This window comes from Microtus pennsylvanicus, chromosome 14, assembly GCF_037038515.1.
Source record: "Microtus pennsylvanicus isolate mMicPen1 chromosome 14, mMicPen1.hap1, whole genome shotgun sequence".
NCBI lineage: Eukaryota > Metazoa > Chordata > Mammalia > Rodentia > Cricetidae > Microtus > Microtus pennsylvanicus.
The window spans coordinates 32,132,057-32,154,099 of record NC_134592.1 but is presented as its reverse complement, the minus strand read 5'-3'; the positions used below and the strand labels follow the sequence as shown (position 1 = coordinate 32,154,099).

General features: G+C 36.6%; 1 protein-coding gene across 4 annotated transcripts in view; it reads left to right on the top strand.

Annotated features, from left to right (window-relative positions):
- Window positions 1-22,043, top strand: part of Rbm25 (RNA binding motif protein 25) — a 51,443-nt gene extending 29,400 nt beyond the window's left edge. For all 4 annotated transcript variants that reach the window (XM_075948159.1, XM_075948158.1, XM_075948160.1 and 1 more), the window contains 12 exons: window positions 612-665; window positions 871-954; window positions 4,252-4,532; window positions 7,901-8,123; window positions 8,240-8,329; window positions 10,552-10,625; window positions 11,527-11,677; window positions 12,722-13,046; window positions 13,420-13,694; window positions 16,331-16,429; window positions 17,714-17,761; window positions 20,434-22,043. In XM_075948159.1, the coding sequence (XP_075804274.1) occupies window positions 612-665; window positions 871-954; window positions 4,252-4,532; window positions 7,901-8,123; window positions 8,240-8,329; window positions 10,552-10,625; window positions 11,527-11,677; window positions 12,722-13,046; window positions 13,420-13,694; window positions 16,331-16,429; window positions 17,714-17,761; window positions 20,434-20,526 (1,797 nt within the window). In that variant the 3' untranslated portion in view covers window positions 20,527-22,043. The remainder of the gene's footprint in view (window positions 1-611; window positions 666-870; window positions 955-4,251; window positions 4,533-7,900; window positions 8,124-8,239; window positions 8,330-10,551; window positions 10,626-11,526; window positions 11,678-12,721; window positions 13,047-13,419; window positions 13,695-16,330; window positions 16,430-17,713; window positions 17,762-20,433) is intronic.

The following is a 22,043-nucleotide window of genomic DNA, read 5'->3' as shown; positions in this document are numbered from 1 at the left end:
GTTGCTTGTGAGCCATCATGTGGTTGCTGGGAATTGAACTCAGGACCTCTGGAAGAGCAGTCAGTGCTCTTAACCTCAGAGTCCTCTCTCCTTGCTGGCTTTCGAACTCACAAAGATCAGGCAGCCTGCTTCTGCCTTCTGAGCTCTGGGATTACAGGCGTATACTACCACCACTTGGCCAGTCCTGCTCTTCTTAAGACATTTTCTCCCTGTCCTCGTCAGAGGAGGTTTTATTTTATTTTATTTTATTTTTTTTCTCGAGACAGGGTTTCTCTGTAGCTTTGGTGCCTGTCCCAGAACTAGCTCTTGTAGACCAGGCTGGTCTCGAACTCATAGAGATCCGCCTGCCTTTGCCCCCCGAGTGCTGGGATTAAAGGCGTGCGCCACCGCTGCCCAACCTCAGAGGAGGTTTTAAAGATAAGGAAATAATTTTTACTATAATTTGAAATCAAAATATCACAAGTAATGGTTCCAGTGTAAATATGTAGTAAGTTGAATTACAGCATGATGTTTTTAATAAATAAAAAATTATAAACATAAATAAATAAAAATATTTTAATAATAAAAACAACATAATGTTTTTAAAAAAATCTTTGTGGGTTTCTCTGCAGATTTTCCGTAGATTTCCAGTGGCCCCATTGATCCCTTACCCACTCATCACCAAGGTTCGTTTAAAACGTACATTTTGATTTTATGTGTGTGCTACTAATTGCCAGATTTGTGCTTTTTACTATTTTTTTATCGTATTACATTAAATTTTACTGTCAAGTTGGTGTTTTTTTTAGTCGATTTTGTAATACTTGTACAAAATACTGAATCATTTTATATTAATGTATAAATATTCATTCCTTTCTGTTTCCTTATTTTTAGGAGGATATAAATGCTATAGAAATGGAAGAAGACAAAAGAGACTTGATATCCCGAGAGATCAGCAAATTCAGAGACACACATAAGGTAGTATTCTTATATTTTCACTTAATACCAATCTAGACTTTTTACAGAATCCAAAGCAAACAGACAAGAAAATCAACTTTACATTATTAGAGTATAATTTATTGCCTTGTAAGGCTTAGTTATTACTGAGGTAGAAACAAAAGAAGACAAGCACCACATTGAAAAGTGGTCATTACTTAATTTTTTCCAGTCACTGACTACTCAACAGTCATCTCACTTTAAAAGAACAAGTTAATTCATAGATTTCAACATAGACGTCAAGGTCGGATTTAACTATATTTAGGGGGCAGCAGGATACCATACATACAATTTAGTTTTTTGTGGGCAGTTCTTTAATCTTAGGAAAACTTCTTTTTAAAGAGCTGAGATTAAAATTTAAGGTTTATATTTGTGTAGATTTAAGTTTGAGTGGGGGAGATTTTAAAAAGTAGGTCAGTGATTACCAGACTTACCAAATTATAGATGCATGGAAGAACTGTAAATTCCCATAAAGCTAATCTATTCATTGACCCCCCACCATTATGATAGAGATCATATGGTGACTAATGCAAGATGAAACTCTCAGCTTGGAAAGTAACAAGGAATAGGATGTAAGTATGAGCTTCTGTTTTTATTATATTTATGGATGCCCCCTCAGAAAAATATGCAAAGGGGTAACTGGCTTGGAAATTGGTATTTGTGTACAGTAAATCCCACTCACGAGTTTTGCCTATTTAAAGCTTCTCTCAATGACAGTACCTCTGTGAATGTTGGCTGGTATTGAAGGTGGTGCTTTTTGATGGTGAAATGCAAAATGCATGAGGTGTATTTTGATTGAAGTAATGAGATCTTACTGGTTCTGACTAGATTGAGAGATACATAACAACTCTGTGGTGTTAAGTGTTCATTTTCTCTATATTGAGTCTTACTGGTTTCAGAATCCCAAGTTGATAATTAATGCTAATGATTAAGTGCTGCTGAACACTTAATGTCCAGTTGCCCAACCATAGCTCACAACGGTGCTTTTTCTGGAAGTAAATGTGTCTAAAAGCACAACTGTAACTCCCACAACTTGAGAGTTACAATGGTGGTTTGTGCATTGTCATTGTAGAATACTTCTATATATGTTCAGTATTCCAATTCAAGGCCGAGTAAGCTTAAAAATGGTATACAGTTGTGTGTGTGGTTTACCCCTTCTATTTTTATTTATTTATTTTAAACCTTCTCATGTTATTGTTAAATTATGAGGAAATCAACTTTGTAAAAGTTTTTAATTGAGAAGATATTACTTCAGCATTTTAAGGGTCTGTCAGGCATTTCACTGCCTTAATACTATTTTACTGAGGGGAATGTTCCTAAAGATCAAAAGAGAAAAAATCAAACTGCTTTTCTTTGGGTGGTGTGGTTAAGGGGATATTTGAATTCTTAGTAAAAAATGAGCTCAGTGAACCTTTGCATGTTTTGGTATGAGTTTATTAAATAACCACAGACTGTCAGGGTATCAGCGTGGCAGGGGGCGTCCATTTACAGCACGGATGAGTCTGAAGAGAGAATAAGGTAAGATTTTTGATTTTTTTTTTCTTTTTTAACCTCTTTCCTTTTCTCTTCATTACTTAATTTTTAAGGAATCATTTCATTTCTTTCTTGAATATTTCTTAACATACATGCATATATGCTATAAATCTGCTTGTGTGCATACACATATTGAATATATAAATAACTTTAGAATGCATTTGTTATGGACTTGATTTTCTCACTTTTGCTTACATAGAGCAATTAGAACTTTAAAATGAGTTGTGAAAGATTTTTTTTTTGCATCAGAGATAAGGTAGCATAGTAAAAAACAGGAGTAAAAAAATTGAGGACTTTTACAAAAGAAATTAAAAATTTGTAAGTATATATTATCTCCGAAATAAGTTTCTTAAATGTATGATACTGAGGTAAGTCTTATGTATTATGTAGTCTAGATTCATTTTAAAATATAAATTTTGAATTCCATTAGGAATGTTCAGAAATTAGAAATTACCCCTCTAGTACTTTTCAGTTTCTCACCTCTCTCTCTCCATGTCTCCTATCTTCCCTTTCTAATTTCAATGTATTCAGTATTGGCTCTGCCTGTACGCTAACTTAGTTCAGCAGCTGAATATATTGATACCTCATACACTAGCTTTTCTCTCATAATCCTCTATCAGTTCTTTTGTCCGTGAGCAAGACAAAAAGTACCTGACAGGTAAGACTGCTTTTTAAAGTTTTAAATGCTTTACATGACTGAGCAAAAGAAAAATGCAGATTTTATTGTTGCAGTTTAAATTTCATTTCTGTGAAATTAAACGTAGAATTCAGGAATAAATATGTTTTGTTTTCGGTTTGTTTTACTTGATTGGGGTTTTTGTTGTGTTTTCTTTTTTCCCCTTATTTTGTATAGAAATCTTGTGGTACACTGGTAATCTTTCAGGGATACACACTTGGTCTGACTGTTATTTGGTTTATTTGTGAACCATGTACTTGCTCTTCCTCCCAGAAACATAGCTTGTAGGCAAGGTTAATCCAGTGTTGGCGGTCCATGTCCTAGCACAACATCTGTAAGTTAACATAAGATCCTTGCAAGGGTGGATTTATCATTGTAAATATATTTTTTATTGTCTTATAGGAATAATGGTGGGCATAACTGTACTGCTTTTAACTTTTAAATTAAAATGTTGCAATTATGTACACATTGCTTGAAGTGAGTGGTTTTCAAAGTTTCTGTATTTGGTGGACCATCCTTTTTGTAATGGTGGGAATACATATTTCCATGGTAAAGAAAAAATTTCTGACTGAATTCAGCTTCTGCTTCTTGTGGAGGGTGGGAAGCCTAGAGTGCAGAAGATTGCTGTATAGTGAGTTGAATGTTTTCCACCTCTACTTAAAAACCTTCATCAAGTAATCTTCAAGTAGTGAGCCATCTAGGGTTCTAAATACTATCACTGTTCCACTGACTTAGAGATATTCATAATAAGCAGAATTAAACTTTAGCCAATTGTCTTTTTAGGAATTACTAGAAACCACATTCTTCATGGTTATTTTAGAAATTGTGTAGTTAGTGATCAGCCACTCAAGTTTCCCCAACCCAAGATTGGAGATTTTTGGTTTGTGTAGAGTATATGATTTTGCACAAAATCTGGCATTCTGATTGTTTTAATTTGTCAAATAAAGCCACAAGTATTTAAAGCCTTGGTGGTTTGATGCTTTTCTTACCAGTATTGGGCATTGCGCCGGGGAAATTATAAATACTGGAGCCACAAAACTAACTCTAAAAGTACTTTTATTGGTTTCTAGAAACTGGAAGAAGAGAAAGGCAAAAAAGAAAAAGAAAGACAGGAAATTGAGAAAGAACGGAGAGAAAGAGAGAGGGAACGTGAAAGGGAACGAGAAAGGCGAGAACGGGAACGAGAAAGGGAAAGAGAACGTGAACGAGAAAAGGAAAAAGAACGGGAGCGGGAACGAGAACGGGATAGGGACCGTGACCGCACAAAAGAGAGAGACCGAGATCGAGAGAGAGATCGGGACCGGGATCGAGAAAGGAGCTCAGATCGAAATAAGGATCGGAGCCGATCAAGGTAGGAAGACTATATATATAATTGGTTGTTTTTGATAATGTAAATGAATTACAAGATTGCCATTGATACCATTTTCATTTAATTTTTTCATAGCCTGCCTATTTGTATACAAAATAATATCATTGACAGGTGAAAGTAACAGTATTTTTTCTGTTTTTTGGATGGGTGGGAGAAAGTTTTCTCGGTGTAGCTCTGGTTGTTGTGGAATTTAACGTGGAACACAAAAGAGCTTCTCCTGTTTCTGCCTCCTGAGTGCAGGGATTAATGGTGTGCACCATCATATAGTCGTACATTTTTTGTGTGTTTTGTCTGCATGTATATACATGTATCATGCATGTGCACGAAGAGGTTGTTAGATCACCTGAAACTATAGTTGTGAGCCACCATATTGGTTGGTCCTGGCTTTTTTTTTTTTTTTTTTTTTTTCGAGCCAGGATTTCTTTGTAGCTTTGGAGCCTGTCCTGGCACTCACTCTGTAGACCAGGCTGGCCTCGAACCCACAGACCCACAGAGATCCGCCTGCCTCTGCCTCCCGAGTGCTGGGATTAAAGGCATGCACCACCACCACGCGGCTTGGTCCTGGCTCTTAAGGACGTGCAACAAGTGCTCTTAGCTGTTAAGATACTTCGCCAATCCTATATTTTGTTTTTGAGGTGAGCTCTTTGTGCATCAGGTAGCCTGGAATTTCCTATGTAACCTAGGGTGATTGTGAATTCATCCTTTGCTAAGCTTTGTATGTGCTGGAGGCCTTATGGGCTTGTCCCATCATGCGAGATAGGATATTTGGGCACAGGGCAAGCACTCTACTGCTGGGCTACATTCCCAGCAACAGCAACAGTTTTCTTCTCTGTAGTTAGTCTTTCTCTCGGGCCAGTTTTTAAAAACCTGTTACTGATTGTTACCTAAGTATTAAGAAAGACATAGTTCCATTATATCTTTGAGTTGGTAGACTGTTTTTTCTATTAACATTCAGAAGTCAATTCTACTAGTATTGTTTTTAGAAGCAGGTGTGTGTTTCTTTGTCCCTATGTCCATTTATCCATCTGATTTAGTAATTTCACCCTTTAAGGTGGTCTTTTAAAACTTTTGGTAATTTATAATTTTTAGAGCAAGATAAAAAAAAGAACAGTGATTGAGAAGATTAGGAAAACTCAGGTTTTTCAATCATTTTCCAAATACATGTTACTTGTTGCAATGTAGCTTAAAGCCTACTTAGATACCATGACCAAAAGTAAATTTTCAAAGTGTTTATTTAGGATTTCTATTGCTATGAAGAGACACCACAACCACAGTATTTCTTATAAAGTAGAACATTTCATTGGGGCTGGCTTACTGTTTAAGAGATTTAGTCCATTATCATTATGGTGGGATATAGTGGTGTGCAGGCAGGCGAAGTGATGGAGAAGGAGCTGAGATTTCTATCTCTGGTCCCCAGGCAAAAGGAAGTGAATTGTAGGTGGTTGGGGGTTGTAGTTTGAACATAGAAAAGCCCACCCCTACAGTGACACTTTCTCTAACAAGGTCACACCTCCTAATAATGCCACTGTCTAGATGCATAGTATATTTTATATTTTCTCTTTCTTTCTTGTCGTTATAGCCCTCCCTTAATGAGAATTTGGCATTCTCTGAAATTACACAATTTCTTTTTAAAAATTATTTTTCAAAATCATACCTGGTGGTGCACATCTTTCATTCCAGCACTTTTGGAGGCCAGCCTGGTAGCAAGTTCTAGACAGTTAAGACTATAGTCAAAAAAATACACACACACACACACACACACACACACACACACACACACACACACACACACACGGGCTGCTGCGATGGCTCAGGGGTTAACAGTTAACAGCACTATCTTGTCATCCAGCAATCCTGAAATCTAGTGCCAGCTTCTGGCTTGCAGGCATACATGCAGGCAGAACACTATACATAATAAATACATCTTTAAAAAGACATGCACAAATAACAATGTCTGTTAGTAACATAATTGTCTCAAATACACACACGTGTATTTATTTATCTCTGGGTATTGTGATGTATTTTGCAGTGTAACTTATTTTAAGGTTTAGTTTTAGTTGTGTATGTGTGTTTATCAGTATGCATGCAAATGTGGTATACTACAATTAGAGAGGTGAATCCCTGGAGCTGAAATTATAGGCACTTGATACATACAGCATGCCAAAATTTTCTTTCTATGTGTTTGCCAGCATCATATTCCTTGATTGCTAGTAATGTAGTATTAACAACAAAAATTCCTGACAGTCTCACGTTTCTCAGGGTGGTCTCTTTCTATGTAGGTAAAGATAGCCTTAAACTTTTTCCATATTCCCTCCCAAATACTGTAATAACAGGCATACTTTGCCTGACTCTAGATTGGCTTTTTAATACGTTCACTAGTTTTTCATACTTCGTTTTTTCTTCTTCTGCATGTTTTCATCCCCTTATTGTGGGGCGGGGGGTGACTACGACAACATTTCTCTGTGCTCTGGCTGTCCTGGAACTCACTTTCTAGACCTACCTGGCCTCTAACTCACAGAGATCCCCTCATCTCCCACCCAGCCTCTGTCTCCCAAATGATGGCATTAAAGGTGTACGCCACCAATTGGACATCCCTTTTTTAATTTTAAAGGCTGATACCTATTATGTAGCTCTGCCCGTCCTGTAACTCAGTGTAGACAACTGAGATGTCTTTAAGCTAAAAGAGGTCAGCTGGCCTCTTCCTCCCAGACATTAGGTTTAATAGTGTTTACCACCATGCGTGACAGTGCTCTATTTTTTTATACATAATTATGTATTCCAGCATATAATTAGCCAGAATTAATAACTTTTCAATTTTTCATGTAATCTTATGTTTATTTTATGTAAGCTTAAGTTTATTTTCTGACATGTGAGTAAATTACTAGGACTGATTTGAATGCAATTTAGAATTAGTAGTTAGAACTAGAATCTGTGTTTTTGTTTAATTCCAACATTTGGATTAAAATGCTGGACCTTGTTCATTTTAGACAGTTACTTCACCTGAATTTGTACCTTTCAGTATAGAGACATTTACAGTTCTCTAAAATTAATTTTATTTGTTTTTTGTTTTTTTTTTTTGGTTTTTCGAGACAGGGTTTCTCTGTAGCTTTGGAGCCTGTCCTGGAACTCCCTTTGTAGACCAGGCTGGCCTCGAACTCACAGAGATCCTCCTGCCTCTGCCTCCCAAGTGCTGGGATTAAAGGCGTGCGCCACCACCGCCCGGCCTAAAATTAATTTTAAAGTCTGACTTGATTATATATATTGATTTGTAATGTATATTACAGCTTCCCTTGGTTCCTAAAGAAAGAGAATAGAGCAATAAAAAAATATTTAATGTTTTATTTCCAAAGAGAAAAAAGCAGAGATCGTGAAAGGGAACGGGAGAGGGAACGAGAGAGAGAGCGAGAACGGGAACGAGAAAGAGAACGAGAGCGAGAGAGAGAAAGAGAAAGAGAACGGGAACGTGAAAGAGAGAAAGACAAGAAGAGAGACAGGGAAGAGGATGAAGAAGACGCATATGAACGAAGAAAACTTGAACGCAAATTGCGAGAGAAAGAGGCTGCTTATCAAGAGGTAACCTGAGGAAATGCCTTTCCTTGTGAAGTGTGTTACACTCACATAGGCTGGTGGCCATGTTTTATAGAGTCCTGTGTGAAATTTTAAAGTTTTGAAACTTTTTTTTCTATTAGCGCCTTAAGAATTGGGAAATCAGAGAACGAAAGAAAACCAGAGAATATGAAAAAGAGGCGGAAAGAGAAGAAGAAAGAAGAAGAGAAATGGTGAGGTTTTAGGTGTAAAAAGGTGTTTTGTCAAGTTAAAAATATTCGAATTTAACACAGAAAATGTTATATATATATATGACAGCTTCTCAGTTAATAATTTTTTGTTTCGGCTTTTTAGTATGGTATCACTGTAGCTTTGGATGCCCTGGAATTAATGATGTAGATCAGGTTGGCCTTGACTCAACTCATACAGATACCTGGATTTCTCATTTCAGATAGCTTTGAGATAGACTCAGTACACATCTCCTTCTACTTTTCAAAAATTTTGCTGCCCATTAATGATATGTAGTATAATATCAATCTGCTATAGTGGGTTATAGAAACTTAGAATTAATTTGATGTCGTTTGGTTAAGATTTTAAAAACTTTGATGACAAGATGCCTCATCTTGGAGAATTAGTTCCAACTACCACCCTAAAGTTTAGACTGCAAAAACCTCTTGGTTGAGAGAAAACTGTCACCCACAATTTGTAGCTTGACATCCGTATCTGTGTTGTGGCATCCACAGGCAAATACACAAAAGCTTAGTGCCATAAATTTTTTCTTTTAAACAGTTCTGCAAAATTGTTGAATTAGTTAGTGTAGATGTCTGGTTTGTTTGGAGGGAACAGGTTTATATTGTTTTTTTTTTATTTATTATTTCACTGGTGTTTTTTCTGCATGTATGTATTCTGAGGGTATCATATCCTCCTAGAACTGAAAATGTGAGCTACCATGTGGGTGCTCTTCAGTGATAAGCCAGCTCTGTAGTTCCTCTTGGCACTCTTTTAAGCATTTATCAAGTAGTTTTCTTGCTTCGATAGTCTCTTTATATGGTCATAAATTTAGTTTTGTTGTATTTACACTGATAATTGTTAAGCATTCCCGGGCGGTGGTGGCGCACACCTTTAATCCCAGCACTTGGGAGGCAGAGGCAGGCGGATCTCTGGGAGTTTGAGGCCAGCCTGGTCTACCAGAGCAAGTTCCAGGACAGGCTCCAAAGCTACAGAGAAACCCTGTCTCGAAAAACCAAAACCAAAACAAAACAAGAAAAAATTGTTAAGCATAAACAGTTTGTTGAGAGTAGTGATAAAAGTTGCTTCAATAGTATATTCTATGTGTTGTGTTATGCAGGGTGTGGTGGCACACACCTTTAATTCCAGTACTTGAGAGGCAGAGGCAGGTAGATCTCTTTGAGTAAGAGGCCAGCCTGGTCTACAGAGCTAGTCTCAGGACAGCCAGGGCTACACAAACCCTGTCTATGATAGAAAAAAAAAAGATAAGAGATGGAATTAGTTGGAGAAACAGACAATGTTGTGCTTGCTGTGAACAAATCTGAAACCTTTAGAGAAATTTTTTTTTTACAAAAAAAATGTTTCTGAAATTGCTGTTAAGTATTTTTTCATGTTTAAGTAACAGATATATTCAGTACAAGTGAACGTTTCCCTGAGTAGTAAATTTCATTTGCGTTTCTGTGTGCTTCTATGTCACCTGTCCTACATAGCTGTACTTTGAATATTTGAAGATACATAAGATTACTGTTATTGTCAACATACCTCTCCTTATCATATCCCAGCCTAGTGCCTTGGTCTGGACCATACAGAAGTGTTTGTTCATAATTTTGAAACAAGTGTAGAGAAAATATGAGTATTTGAGATGTGAAAGAGTTTTGTTCCCAGTATTTTGGAAGTACTACAGAAGAAGGCTCATTGTGCCTCAGGGAGTAGTTACTAAGGAATAGATAGATGATTCCTATGGATGTCTTTACATCATGATTGCTGAAAGGTATTAAATTGTTAAGTCAGAAACTATTATCAGCTTTACATATAGATGTGAAATCTATCTTTACAATGTGGACATTATTTAAATCTAAATCTTGAATTTTACTTAAATCACTTGTAGTTTTATCTATCCTATGGAATATTAAGATACTTTTGCCTGCCAATAACATTTAATAATATTATATTGTATTGCTTTTTAATGTTTTCAGGTTTCATTGGGAGTGTATTTGAAAATTATATTTATAGGTTATTTGTTTAACATATTGTATATGTGGACTTTTTCGCATCTCAGATATATCCTAAAGCTGACTTATTTAAAATTTTAATTTGATACCCATTTCTATGTGAATAAATGAGAAGTATTAAAATTTTAAGTAATATAGATGTTGAGGAAAATATTTTCATAAAGGAAGGAAGGATTCTAACTCTTAACCATACTTTGTCCTTTATTTCTACAAAGGCTAAAGAGGCTAAACGACTAAAAGAATTTTTAGAAGACTATGATGATGATAGAGATGATCCGAAGTACTATAGGTAAGCAAGTGTAAACTTATGTGCTGTTTGTGAGTACAAGGCTAGCAGGCGTGTTTAGGGTTAGAATCAATAATCCCTTGTGTCTTTAGAGAGAAGCCTATGATAGAGGGTCGTTTAAAAAAACTGTTTAAATTTGTCTTCTGTGTTTCAAAAGTTTCCCATCTGCTCCCCACCTACCATCTCTATATTGATATAGTACTGTGAAGTTATGAATTGAACCACTTTGTATTTACTGGATGTGTGCAGTCTGTCTTTTAATTTATAACTTCCTGCTTTGTCCTACAGATTGGGATTAAAATCATGTGTGTCATATCCACTCGTTTTGGTTGAACAGAAAACTTCTCATGTTAAGCATTCACTCAGTTGTCTGAATTCCACCCTCATCCCCAAAAGTTCTTTTATTATCTTCATACCTTACTTGAAAAAATGCTAATTAAGTGTTGGGGATTCACTGTGGAATAGGTACAGCAAAACTGTCTTCCAGCCTGGTTGTGGTGGGGCACACATCTTTATTCCCAGCACTCCAGAGGTAGTGTGTTCAAGGCCAGTCTGGTCTATATAATGAATTCCAGGACAGGCTCTGGAGCTACAGAACTGCCCTGTCCGGATTAACAAAACAAAAACAAAACACAAAAACTTGTCTTCCCCTGGAACATTACCTATTGGCTTTTAGGTACATTAGAATGATTTTTCAGAAGAAAATGACAACTCGGTGCTTACGTGTTGGTTAGGGTTAGGGCTATGTTACACATTAATGTAGAGAGTACACTGTCTTGGGAGTTCTTTGTAGAACACTTGAGTCTTAGCATTCAGTTATGTGGTTTCTAATATTGAGAAAGGCACTGTTAAACATTTTGGGTGTTTAGGCAATGATATTAAATGAGTCCTTTTAACTTTTTAGGGGGAGTGCTCTTCAGAAACGGTTGCGTGATAGGGAAAAAGAAATGGAAGCTGATGAACGAGATAGGAAGAGAGAGAAGGAAGAGCTTGAGGAAATCAGGCAGCGCTTACTGGCAGAAGGACATCCGGATCCAGATGCAGAGCTCCAGAGGGTGAGATTACAACACTTGAAATTGTTTGGTTTTAAATCACTAGAAATTTTAAAGTCAGCTATGTTATATTTTTGTTTGTAGATAAAGGGAGTATACAATATGATCTTGGAACTTAATGGTGCTGTTATTTAGTAGGTTAGGAGTACTTCTGTTACTTTTAGTGCAGAAGTCGTCAAGCTGAGCTGAATTTACACCTTTCTATATTTGTGTATGTTGGGGGACACTTCAGGGGTGATGTACATTTGGGAGCCAGAAGTCAGTCTTGGGTATTATTCCAGAGACGCGATCTTCCTTGGTTTATTTGAGACAGAGTCTCTTATTGTTACGCTAGCAGCCTGTCTACACCTTTCCAGTATTGTCATTACAAGCACATGGGCAGATGCTTTTCATCACTGAGCTGTTTCTCCATCCCAGTAGTCTATTTTTAAGCAGAACAGACTGTTAGCAGATGTACTGTGCATCCAAGAACTATTAGTTTTGAAAATACTTTTAGTTCTTCTATTAAGTAACAATAGGACATTTCTTTATTTTTACATGTTACATACATCAAAAAAAACCCATGTCCTTCCTTGTTCCCTTTTTGTTGTTTACTGAGTTGAATACCCTGCGACTGGAGTTACAGATAGTTGTAGCCAGACACCCTACCCAATGCTTTTAACCGCTGAGCTCTCTCTCTCCGCCTAGTACTCAGTTCTTACTTAATATTAAGGTTTATCCCAGTGGTCAAGTAAAAAAATTATTATTTTTTGTTTTTTTAAAGATTTATTTATTGTCTATACAATGTTTCTCCTGCATGTATACCTGCATGCCAGAAGAGGGTACCAGATCTCATTATAGATGGTTTTGAGCCACTATGTGGTTGCTGGGAATTGAACTCGAAACCTCTGGAAGAGCAGCCAGTGCTCTTAACCTCTGAGCCATCTCTGCAGCATCTCAAGTAAATCTTTTATCAGCTCTTTTATGTAAGATGTGTAAAGCAAATGGAAGAGTTATAGTAGTAGTCTTTTTTTTAAGGTTAATCAGGTAGTATTTTTTTGGCTGCAGATGGAACAAGAGGCTGAGAGGCGTAGACAGCCTCAAATAAAGCAAGAACCAGAATCAGAGGAGGAAGAAGAAGAAAAGCAAGAAAAAGAAGAAAAACGAGAGGAGCCTATGGAAGAGGAAGAAGAACCAGAGCAAAAGCCTTGTCTTAAACCCACTCTGAGACCCATCAGCTCTGCTCCATCTGTGTCCTCTGCCAGTGGCAATGCAACACCCAACACTCCTGGGGATGAGTCTCCTTGTGGTATTATAATTCCTCATGAAAACTCACCAGATCAACAGCAGCCTGAGGAGCATAGACCAAAAATAGGACTAAGTCTTAAACTGGGTATGTCTGATTTTCCTTCTTTTTTTTTTTGTCCTTTCCTCCAGTGTCCCCACAACCTTCACTGTAAGGTCAAATATATGGCTCCTTGGTAGATAGATAGCAAATTATTCAACAATGCCTTTCTAGCTCACGATTGTTTTCATAGTTCTACTAGTGCTCCTATATCTCCAGCTGCCTCAAGCTCTGAGAAGAAGTGAAAAGTTAAATTTTCTAGCACTTGTGAGTAGAGAGTTTTTTTTTGTTGTTGTTTTTAACAGTTGGGATCTTTCTCTGAGAACTGTGGAAGTATCTTTGCATTTTATGAGGGATGGTGGGTTGTCAAATTTAGCATTTGAAAATGTTGTTTTCACTAAGCTAGGGTTTTTAACTATAGGTGCTTCCAATAGTCCTGGCCAGCCTAATTCTGTGAAGAGAAAGAAACTGCCTGTAGATAGTGTCTTTAACAAATTCGAGGATGAAGACAGTGATGATGTGCCCCGAAAAAGGAAACTTGTCCCCTTGGATTATGGTGAAGATGATAAAAATGCGACTAAAGGCACTGTAAACACTGAAGAAAAGCGCAAGCACATTAAAAGTCTCATTGAGAAAATTCCCACAGCCAAACCTGAGCTCTTCGCTTATCCTCTGGATTGGTCTATTGTGGATTCCGTGAGTAGCACATTATATGTTGCTGTATTTGGGCTAGTTTTCAATGTAACTGACATATATACACTCTTATTAACAAATAAGGTGGAATAATCTCTTTGGCATGGCGAATCTTGTCACTAAATAGATAACTTGGCAGATGTTTTTCTATCTCCTTATAAAATCATTTCATTGCTGGGTGATGGGAAGAGCATGCCTTTGATCCCAATATGGTCTATAAAGCAAGTTACAGGTCAGCCAAGGCTATGCAGAAAACCTTGTTTCCAAAAACTTTTAAAAAATTATTATAATAAAATCACCACAAAAAACATCACATGGCTACATTAAGATGGCCACTCAGGTCAAGCAGTGGTGGCCGTGTCTTTAATCCCAACACTTGGGAGACAGAGGCAGGCCTCTTGAGTTCAAGGCTAAGCCTGGTCTACAGAGCAGGTTTCAGGACATCCAGGGCTGCATAGAGAGACCAAAAAATTTTGTAAGTGGAAGTTATTTTGAAACTATTGATCTTTGCCTGGGGTTTTATACTTTGAATGTCAGTTACATTTTTATGTACTTATACATCACACATAGAATAATAAAAAAACACCATGTAATTGAAATTTTAAAAAAATCAGCTTTATTTCTCTTCTCTTTGACAATTTCTATTCTTTTTTTTCTGCTATTTATCCTTCAGTACCTAATACTGCCTTTTTCTCTGCCATAGCCTTATCCTCCATCCCTCTCACCACCCTCCTACCCCCTGGCCCAAATACTACCTTTTAAAGCCTTCTTTTTAAATGTTAATAGGGTTCACAACACACAGTAAGCTAAGTGACTCATTGGGGATTTTTTTCTTTCTGAGTTTGGGTGACAACACTTAATATTTTATGCTTAAGTTTATCTATTTTCCTGCAAATTTAATGATTTTTTCTTTGTCTTCTTTATTGATTTTAATTGAGCTCTAAATATTTTTCTCCACCCCCCCCCCCCCCCGCCATTCCTCTTCTCCCTTTCCCCCATGTTCCCAATTTACTCAGGAGATCTTTTATTTTATTTTATTTTTTTTGACCTAGGTGGATCCAAGTATGTCTCTCTTAGGTAGGGTCTTGGTTGTCTAGGTTCTCTGGGGTTGTGGAATGTAGGCTGGTTATTCTTTATGTCTAAAAGCCTCTTATCAGTAAGTACATATATATCTCTGGATCTGGGTTACCTCACTCAGTATGTTTTGTTTTTTTTTTTAAATTCCGTTTGTCTGAAAATTTCAAGGTGTCATTTTTTTTTAACTGCTGAGTAGTACTCCATTTTGTAAATCTGCCACATTTTTCTTATCCATTCTTCAGTTGAGGGGCGTCTAGGTTGTTTCCCAGTTTTGGCTATTATGAAATAATGTTGCTATGAACATAGTTGAGAAAATGTCCTACTGGTGTGATTGAGCATCCTTAGGGTATATGCCCAAAAGTGGTATTGCTGGGTTTTGAGGTTGACAGATTTCTAATTTTCTGCGAAATTGCCATACTGATTTCCAAAGCAGCTGTATAAGTTTGCATTCCCACTAGCAATGGGGTATGTTCCTCTTTACTCCACATCCTCGCCAGGATACGTTGTCGTCATTGGTTTTCATCTTGGCCATTCTGGCAGTTGTAAGAAGGAATCTCAGAGTTGTTTTGATTTTGGTTTGCATTTCTCTGGTGGCTAAGGATGTTAAACATTTCCTTAAATTTCTTTTGGCTGTTTTGAGATTTGTTTGTTGAGAGTTCTCTGTTTAGGTCTGTATATCCCCCCCTTTTTTTTTATTGGAATATTTGTTCTTTTGATGTCTAGTTTCTTGAGTTTTTTGTATATTTTAGAGTTTGAAGTCAGGGATGGTGATGCCTCCAGAAGTTGTTTTTCGTACAGGATTGTTTTGGCTACCCTGGTTTTTGTTTTTCCATATGAAGTTGAGTATTGTTCTTTTGAGGTCTGTAAAGAATTTTGCTGGGATTTTGATGGGTATTCCATTGAATCTATAGATTGCCTTTGGTTAGATTGCCATTTTTACTATGTTAATCCCACATCCCAAGAATATGGGCGAGCTTTCCATTTTCCGATGTCTTCTTGGATTTCTTTCTTCAAAGATTTAAAGTTCTTGTCATACAGGTCTTTCATCTGTTTAGTTGGAGTTACCCCTAAGATATTTTACTATTTTTGTACTTGTGTACTATACACAGTACACTTGTGTACTATACACAGTACACTTGTTACACACACAGTAACAAGTGACTCATAAAGGAATTTTTTTTCTGAATTTGAATGAGAACACTTAATGTTTTATGCCCAAGATTATCCATTTTCCTGCAAATTTCATGGTTTTGTTTTTCTTTATACAGATTTTTTTAACGTGTGCCAGACATTCATTATCCATTAATCTACTGGTTCACTGTAGTAAACAGAGCAGGAAGTTCAGATAGCTCTGGTACAGAGTTCTCTGGCTATAACCTAGGCATAGACTACTGGGTTGTGTACTAATTACATTTATTTATTTATTTAATTTTTTTTATTTTTGAGGCAGTGCCTCACTGTGAACTTAGGTCTTCTAGCCTTTGTCTCTTGTGTCCCGGATTTAAGATCTGTGCCCCTATAGTTGACTTATTTTAGTTCTTCAATCTTGCTTTCTTTTGCAGATGCTGATGGAGCGAAGAATACGGCCATGGATCAATAAGAAAATCATAGAATACATAGGCGAAGAAGAAGCTACATTGGTTGATTTTGTTTGTTCTAAGGTTGGTTTTCTTTTTCTTCCTCCATCTTCAACATTTATTTTAGACACTTCCTTAAAAAAAATCCTACCAAGTATACGATAATTCAGTTTTAATTAAGTGACGTGTTATTTAGAGACCCATCATTCCACAGCTTTTTTTCTGAGTCAGGGAGGACAGAATTGGTGTCTGTTCTCAATTATATTTTCTCTTTTCTACTGCAAATGCCATGCCACGGTGGTTTTGTCTTTTGAGTTTGAATTTTGCAGAGGTAGCCAATAGTTTGTTTCCTCAATTTCTTTGGCAGTCACGGTTTTTGAATAGTCCTGTCATTAATGGTGTTTAGGTAGTGACTGATTAGAGTTCTTGACACAGTGTATTCTATGGAACTTTGTCTTTTAGCTTTGTAGCAGTATACAAGTCTCAAATGGCATCCTTACTATATTTATGCATGAAGAAATTGAACCTTATGGAAAGGTGATGTCTTGGACATTTTTATACAATATGTAGCATTTTTCAATTCTATAGGCTTTTTGTTGTTTGTTTTGTTTTGTAAAGTAGACAGTTTCCTATAGCCCAGGCTGAGTTTTTCCTTGCCTTCATTTCCTTGGTGCTAGAATTAATGGCATGTACCATTACACTCAGCCATCATCCAGCAAGATGTGTTTTATTGTGTGTCCTCAAAGTATAGTGTCATTTAATAAGATGGTTATTATAGTGGGACCATCATATTCTTGTAATAGTATAAATGTGTTAATCTTCCACTATCCTCTGCTTAAAAATATTACAGGATCAAGACTTACATAGCCAAGTGTGGCAGATTTCTGTAATCCTAGCACTTAAGAGGCTAAGGCAAAGGATCACAAGTTTGAGGGCACCCTAGGTTGCATAGCATGGGGGGGGAAGGCATTTTGTAAGTAATGATTAAACTGTTTTAGTGGTTAGGATTCCGGGTTGAAAAGCTTAGCCAGATGATAGCGGCACACACCTTTATCCCTAACACTTAGGAAGCAGAGGCAGAGTGATCTCTGAATATACAGAGCAAGTTTCAGGACAGTCAAGGCTTCACATAAGCCCTTTCTCTTCTAAAAAAATAAAAATAGAAAATAAAAAGCTTTTAGAGCCAGGCATGGTAGGGCTTGTCTCTAATCCAAGCATTAGGGAGACCGATCTCTGTAAGTTCCAAGCCTTCCATAAGTAAACATTGAGACCATGCCTCAAAGTAGAGCAACTCTCTCAGGCACAAAAATCTTTACCTACCGTTTAGAGGTTTTGTGCAGCTTTGTAACAGTTATTTGTTTCTTTTAGGTTATGGCCCATAGTTCACCTCAGAGCATTTTAGATGATGTTGCCATGGTAAGTTAGAAAAACATTGTTATCTATGTGAACAAACTGCTTTATAAATTTCTTGCATTTTCTTGCTAAAAAATCAAATTCCTAATTGTATTTGAATTTGTATTATGGTCAGTATTTTCTTTTATTGAACGTTGTAATTTTATAAGTAGAGGGAGGGAAGAGGTTTACAATTAAAATGAGAAAAGTACTGCCTGAAATATGAGGGAGGGCCTGTTTAACCCTAACCTTAGCAAATTTGAGTAGAACTGGTAGTTTGAGTGAATTTAGAACTGGTAGGCTAATTGTGGAAGATTTCTTAGAACTAAGCAACTGGGAAAAGGTTTCTGTCAAAGAATAAGATGATAAGAAAGTAGAGCTGGGCTGAAATTGCATTCCTTTAATCCCAGACTATTAGTCCAAACGATGGCACGTGCCTATCATATACCTTGGGAATTCCTAACAGCATTGAGAGGTGTATTAGAGAACAGCAAGGGAGTTAGGTTTCAGCACCATGGCATGTGTTCATACCCCAAACAAACAAACATGCAAGTAATTTAAAAATTGTTTTTTTAGCTAGGCTGTGGTGGTGCATGTCTTTAATCCCAGCAGAGACAGCCATATCTCTGTGAGTTCAAGGCCAGCCTGGTCTACAGATCAAGTTTTCCAGGACAACTAGGGGGTCTTTGACACATAGAGAAACCCTGTCTGGGGGGGGGGATTTGCATTAAAGAAAAACCTTTTAAGGTGTGTAGGCACATGTAGATAAGATAGTACAAGTGTGCTCATGCAGGGGCACCCACTTTGTAAACCAGGCATGCGCACAGGTAAAAGAAGGTGTGAAAAGTAATGTCCTCGTGTATCTAAATGAATAGCTCAGAAAAAGTGCTTACTGCTTACCCTAAGTCTAATTAAAATGTTGAGTGTAGCAGTGTGCTTTCCTGATCCCAGCATGGAGGGATCCCTCCACGGAGGAGGTGGAGACAGATAGTTGGAGCTTGTCCAACCAAGGTTCTAGTGAGAGATCCTGTCTGGGAAAACAAGGTGGACACAGGTTGATTTCTGCCGTCCATGAACTTGCACTTCTCCACACCCAAATACCAGAATATAAATTAGAGAAATGAATAATTGAAAAGAACACTTAATGCTCTATCATGAGATCCAGATTTCTAGTTTCAGCAGCCGTGCTGTAAGTCAGGCACACCACCTGTACACTTGTCACTCCAGCAGACACGGAATCTCTAAGTGCTTCTTAGATGTTTAAGACAGATTTTTAGCTCAAGTAGTACTTTATTCCTGATAAATATATTTGGTGTTTTTATTTTTATATCACAAACTTTAATTATATATTTTGTGATTTGTGTTCCAAGATCATTTCTCAAGCTATGGCGAAATAATGACCCACAAATGTGTTTAAAAGAAGTTTAAAGAAACTTGATTTGAGAATTTACTGATCACTGTGTAGCATGTAGCAAGGACTCACTGCAGCTGTTTTAGTTCTATAGTAGTACTACTGGTATGATGCAGCAAAATTTCTTAGATTTTTACAGCTCAGAGAAGTGAGACTTAGTGAGCTTCATATGATTCTGCCAAGTACACATCCAATAGCTGGTAAAGATTTGAACCTAGTTTTAATAGGGATTGGACTCTCAGAATTCTTAGAGGCAGTTTAGAAAAGAAACCAGGCAATAAGAAGTTGCTTTCCACTCAAGCAATGATATCCTGGAATTTCATCATAGATAATGTCTTTAAGGACGTTAGGTCTTTCATTGGTTTTAACAGCAGGCCTGAGGACCAGAGCCTTATGTTTGTAGGTTAAAGGCAGTAGTAGTATTGGGAACATAATGTAGTAATTAAATCCTAGGTAGATAGTAAACTAACCTAGATTATTTAACAGAAAAAGATAGTGTTTGTGAATCCTGTGGCATCGGTGTTCTCTTAATTCTATTTACTGCATTCTAGAGACTAGTAAATTCTCATGCAGTGCTTAATTTGGTGTCACATAATAACTGTTAAATGTTAAGTACAATGATGAGTCTGACTTGGGATAAATAATATTATACTATTAAGATAGATGTATATTTAACTTGCTCATAAATTACTTTTTATGGTAAGGTTTTGCTTTACTTATGTGGTTTGGCCAGTCATATATAAATGTAATGTCTATAAAATTAACATCAAAATAAAAGGCAAAATATTATTGGAGGCAAAAATGGTGACATATCTGTAATTCCAGCACTCAAAAAGGGGAATGGTTATCGTTGTTTTCATTTAGGTTTAGGGCTCGCCTGGGTTGTGTGTCTCAAAATCAAACCAGTAAACAAAAGTACAATGGAATAATTATTAGTAAGTCATGGGATTTAGCTAAATTACTAACATTTTTTTTGGATAACTTAAATATTCTGTTTAAAATCCTTTTCAACCTGGATAATTTTTCTTTTTGGTTTATTTGAGACAGGGTTTTTCTGTAACTTTTTGGAGCCTGTCCTGGAACTCACACTGTCGACCAGGCTGGCCTTGAACTCTCAGAGATTGCCTCTGCCTCCTAAGTGCTGGAATTAAAGGCATGCTCCAACACTGTCTGGCTGGATAATTTTTCTTTAGGTCATGATGTTGATTGTGCTGTGGGTAAGAGTTTTGCATGTTACTGTTGACTTGATATGCCACTAATTATCTTTTCATCTTTTGTCTTCTAGGTACTAGACGAAGAAGCAGAAGTTTTTATAGTCAAAATGTGGAGATTATTGATATATGAAACAGAAGCCAAGAAAATTGGTCTTGTGAAGTAAAACTTTTTGCATTCAGAGTTACATTTCAGACTTCTTCTTTCACACCCTTCAAAGAACTTTGAATTTTCTGTGTCTTCAAAGACATTTGTGAGATCTGTAATTTTTTAATGTAGAAAATGTGAATTCTTTTGTCCTCTAATTTGTTGATACCATGTGTACGCGCTTGGTTGTAAAGTCCTGAATCCCTGGTTCTCTTTTTACTCACCAGGTACAAATTGCTGGTGTGTTTTATAAGCTGCAGCTACTGTACACAGCCTATCTCATGTAATCTTGTTCTGCTGATTCGTCCCTTGTAAATATTGAAATGACTTCCCAATTCTTTTGCAGGATTCCACCTAATATTAAAACTGTACTTTATAGGCACCAACATGAATAATTTGAATACTAGTCATATTCCTTACCATGTCACCCCACTCCCTTGATCAGAAATGGCAAGACCTCGTAAAGGCATGGAGTTTAAAATTAGAGTGCAAACCTAGCAGACAGCCATTCCTAATGTATCTCTGTATTAATGTGTTTATGTCAGTGTATGCATAAAAGTCTTTTTAAATTTTCTTTGGGTTCCCTTAAACATTTCGTAATTCATCAATAGACTCATAAAGGAAAAGTGATAATTGTGCCAACCCAAGTAACTAGTATAATTACGGTGTGAGTTTCCCAGAGTGTGATATTCTGCAGCGATCAACAGTCTGCTAAACCAGATTTGTTTCTCTGTGAATAGGATGGTATATCATAGTCTTATTTCTTCTCCAATTTGAAGGCTCAGGATTGAAGGAGATTCTAAAGTTCTGGAGCAGTTTATTCAATACATTTTCAACTTACTTGTCTTTGTTTAATTTGGATGTATTCCTTTTAATAAAATAAAATAAATTCCAAAGGGAGGGGAAGAGCCCATCTTCTTTAATACAAATGACCAGCAGGCACCTCCTGGGAGAGCTTACTATGCTCACCATGAAAGAGAGGGCCTGGCTTCTGTCCCTAGCACCAGTAAATAAGTAAATAAGGTAAGTTTACAAAAGAGATTTTGACAAAACACAATAGTAATTCACCATGGTATTTAACTGTTTATGTCTTTCTTCCAAAGAAACATCATTCAAGGCAGTTTCCTACCTATAAATTTTTATTACTTGTCATCAAACTTTTAATATATTGATGACATGTTTAGAGAAATCCTTAGAACTTAATAGTAATTCAGAAGAACACCAGGGAACAAAATTTATTTGAAAAGTACCAAGTTCCAAATAGTTATTAACAAATAAGGTGCAGCTGTTGCCATGTTTGTTTATTAAAAGGTAAAGATTAAATTGTTAGGGTAATGGAACTGTGAGCTTGAGTTAATAAGTTTTTATTTTAATTATTTTTTATTTTAAACATCTTGAGGACATCCAAAACACTGTTCTTAATGTTGAACCTTGACATGGCTTCATTTTGTAAATATTTCAGTTATTAAAAATGTATATATTTGATCTTGGAAATGCTTTCTTTGAGTCTTATAAATAAATGACATTATGTTATAA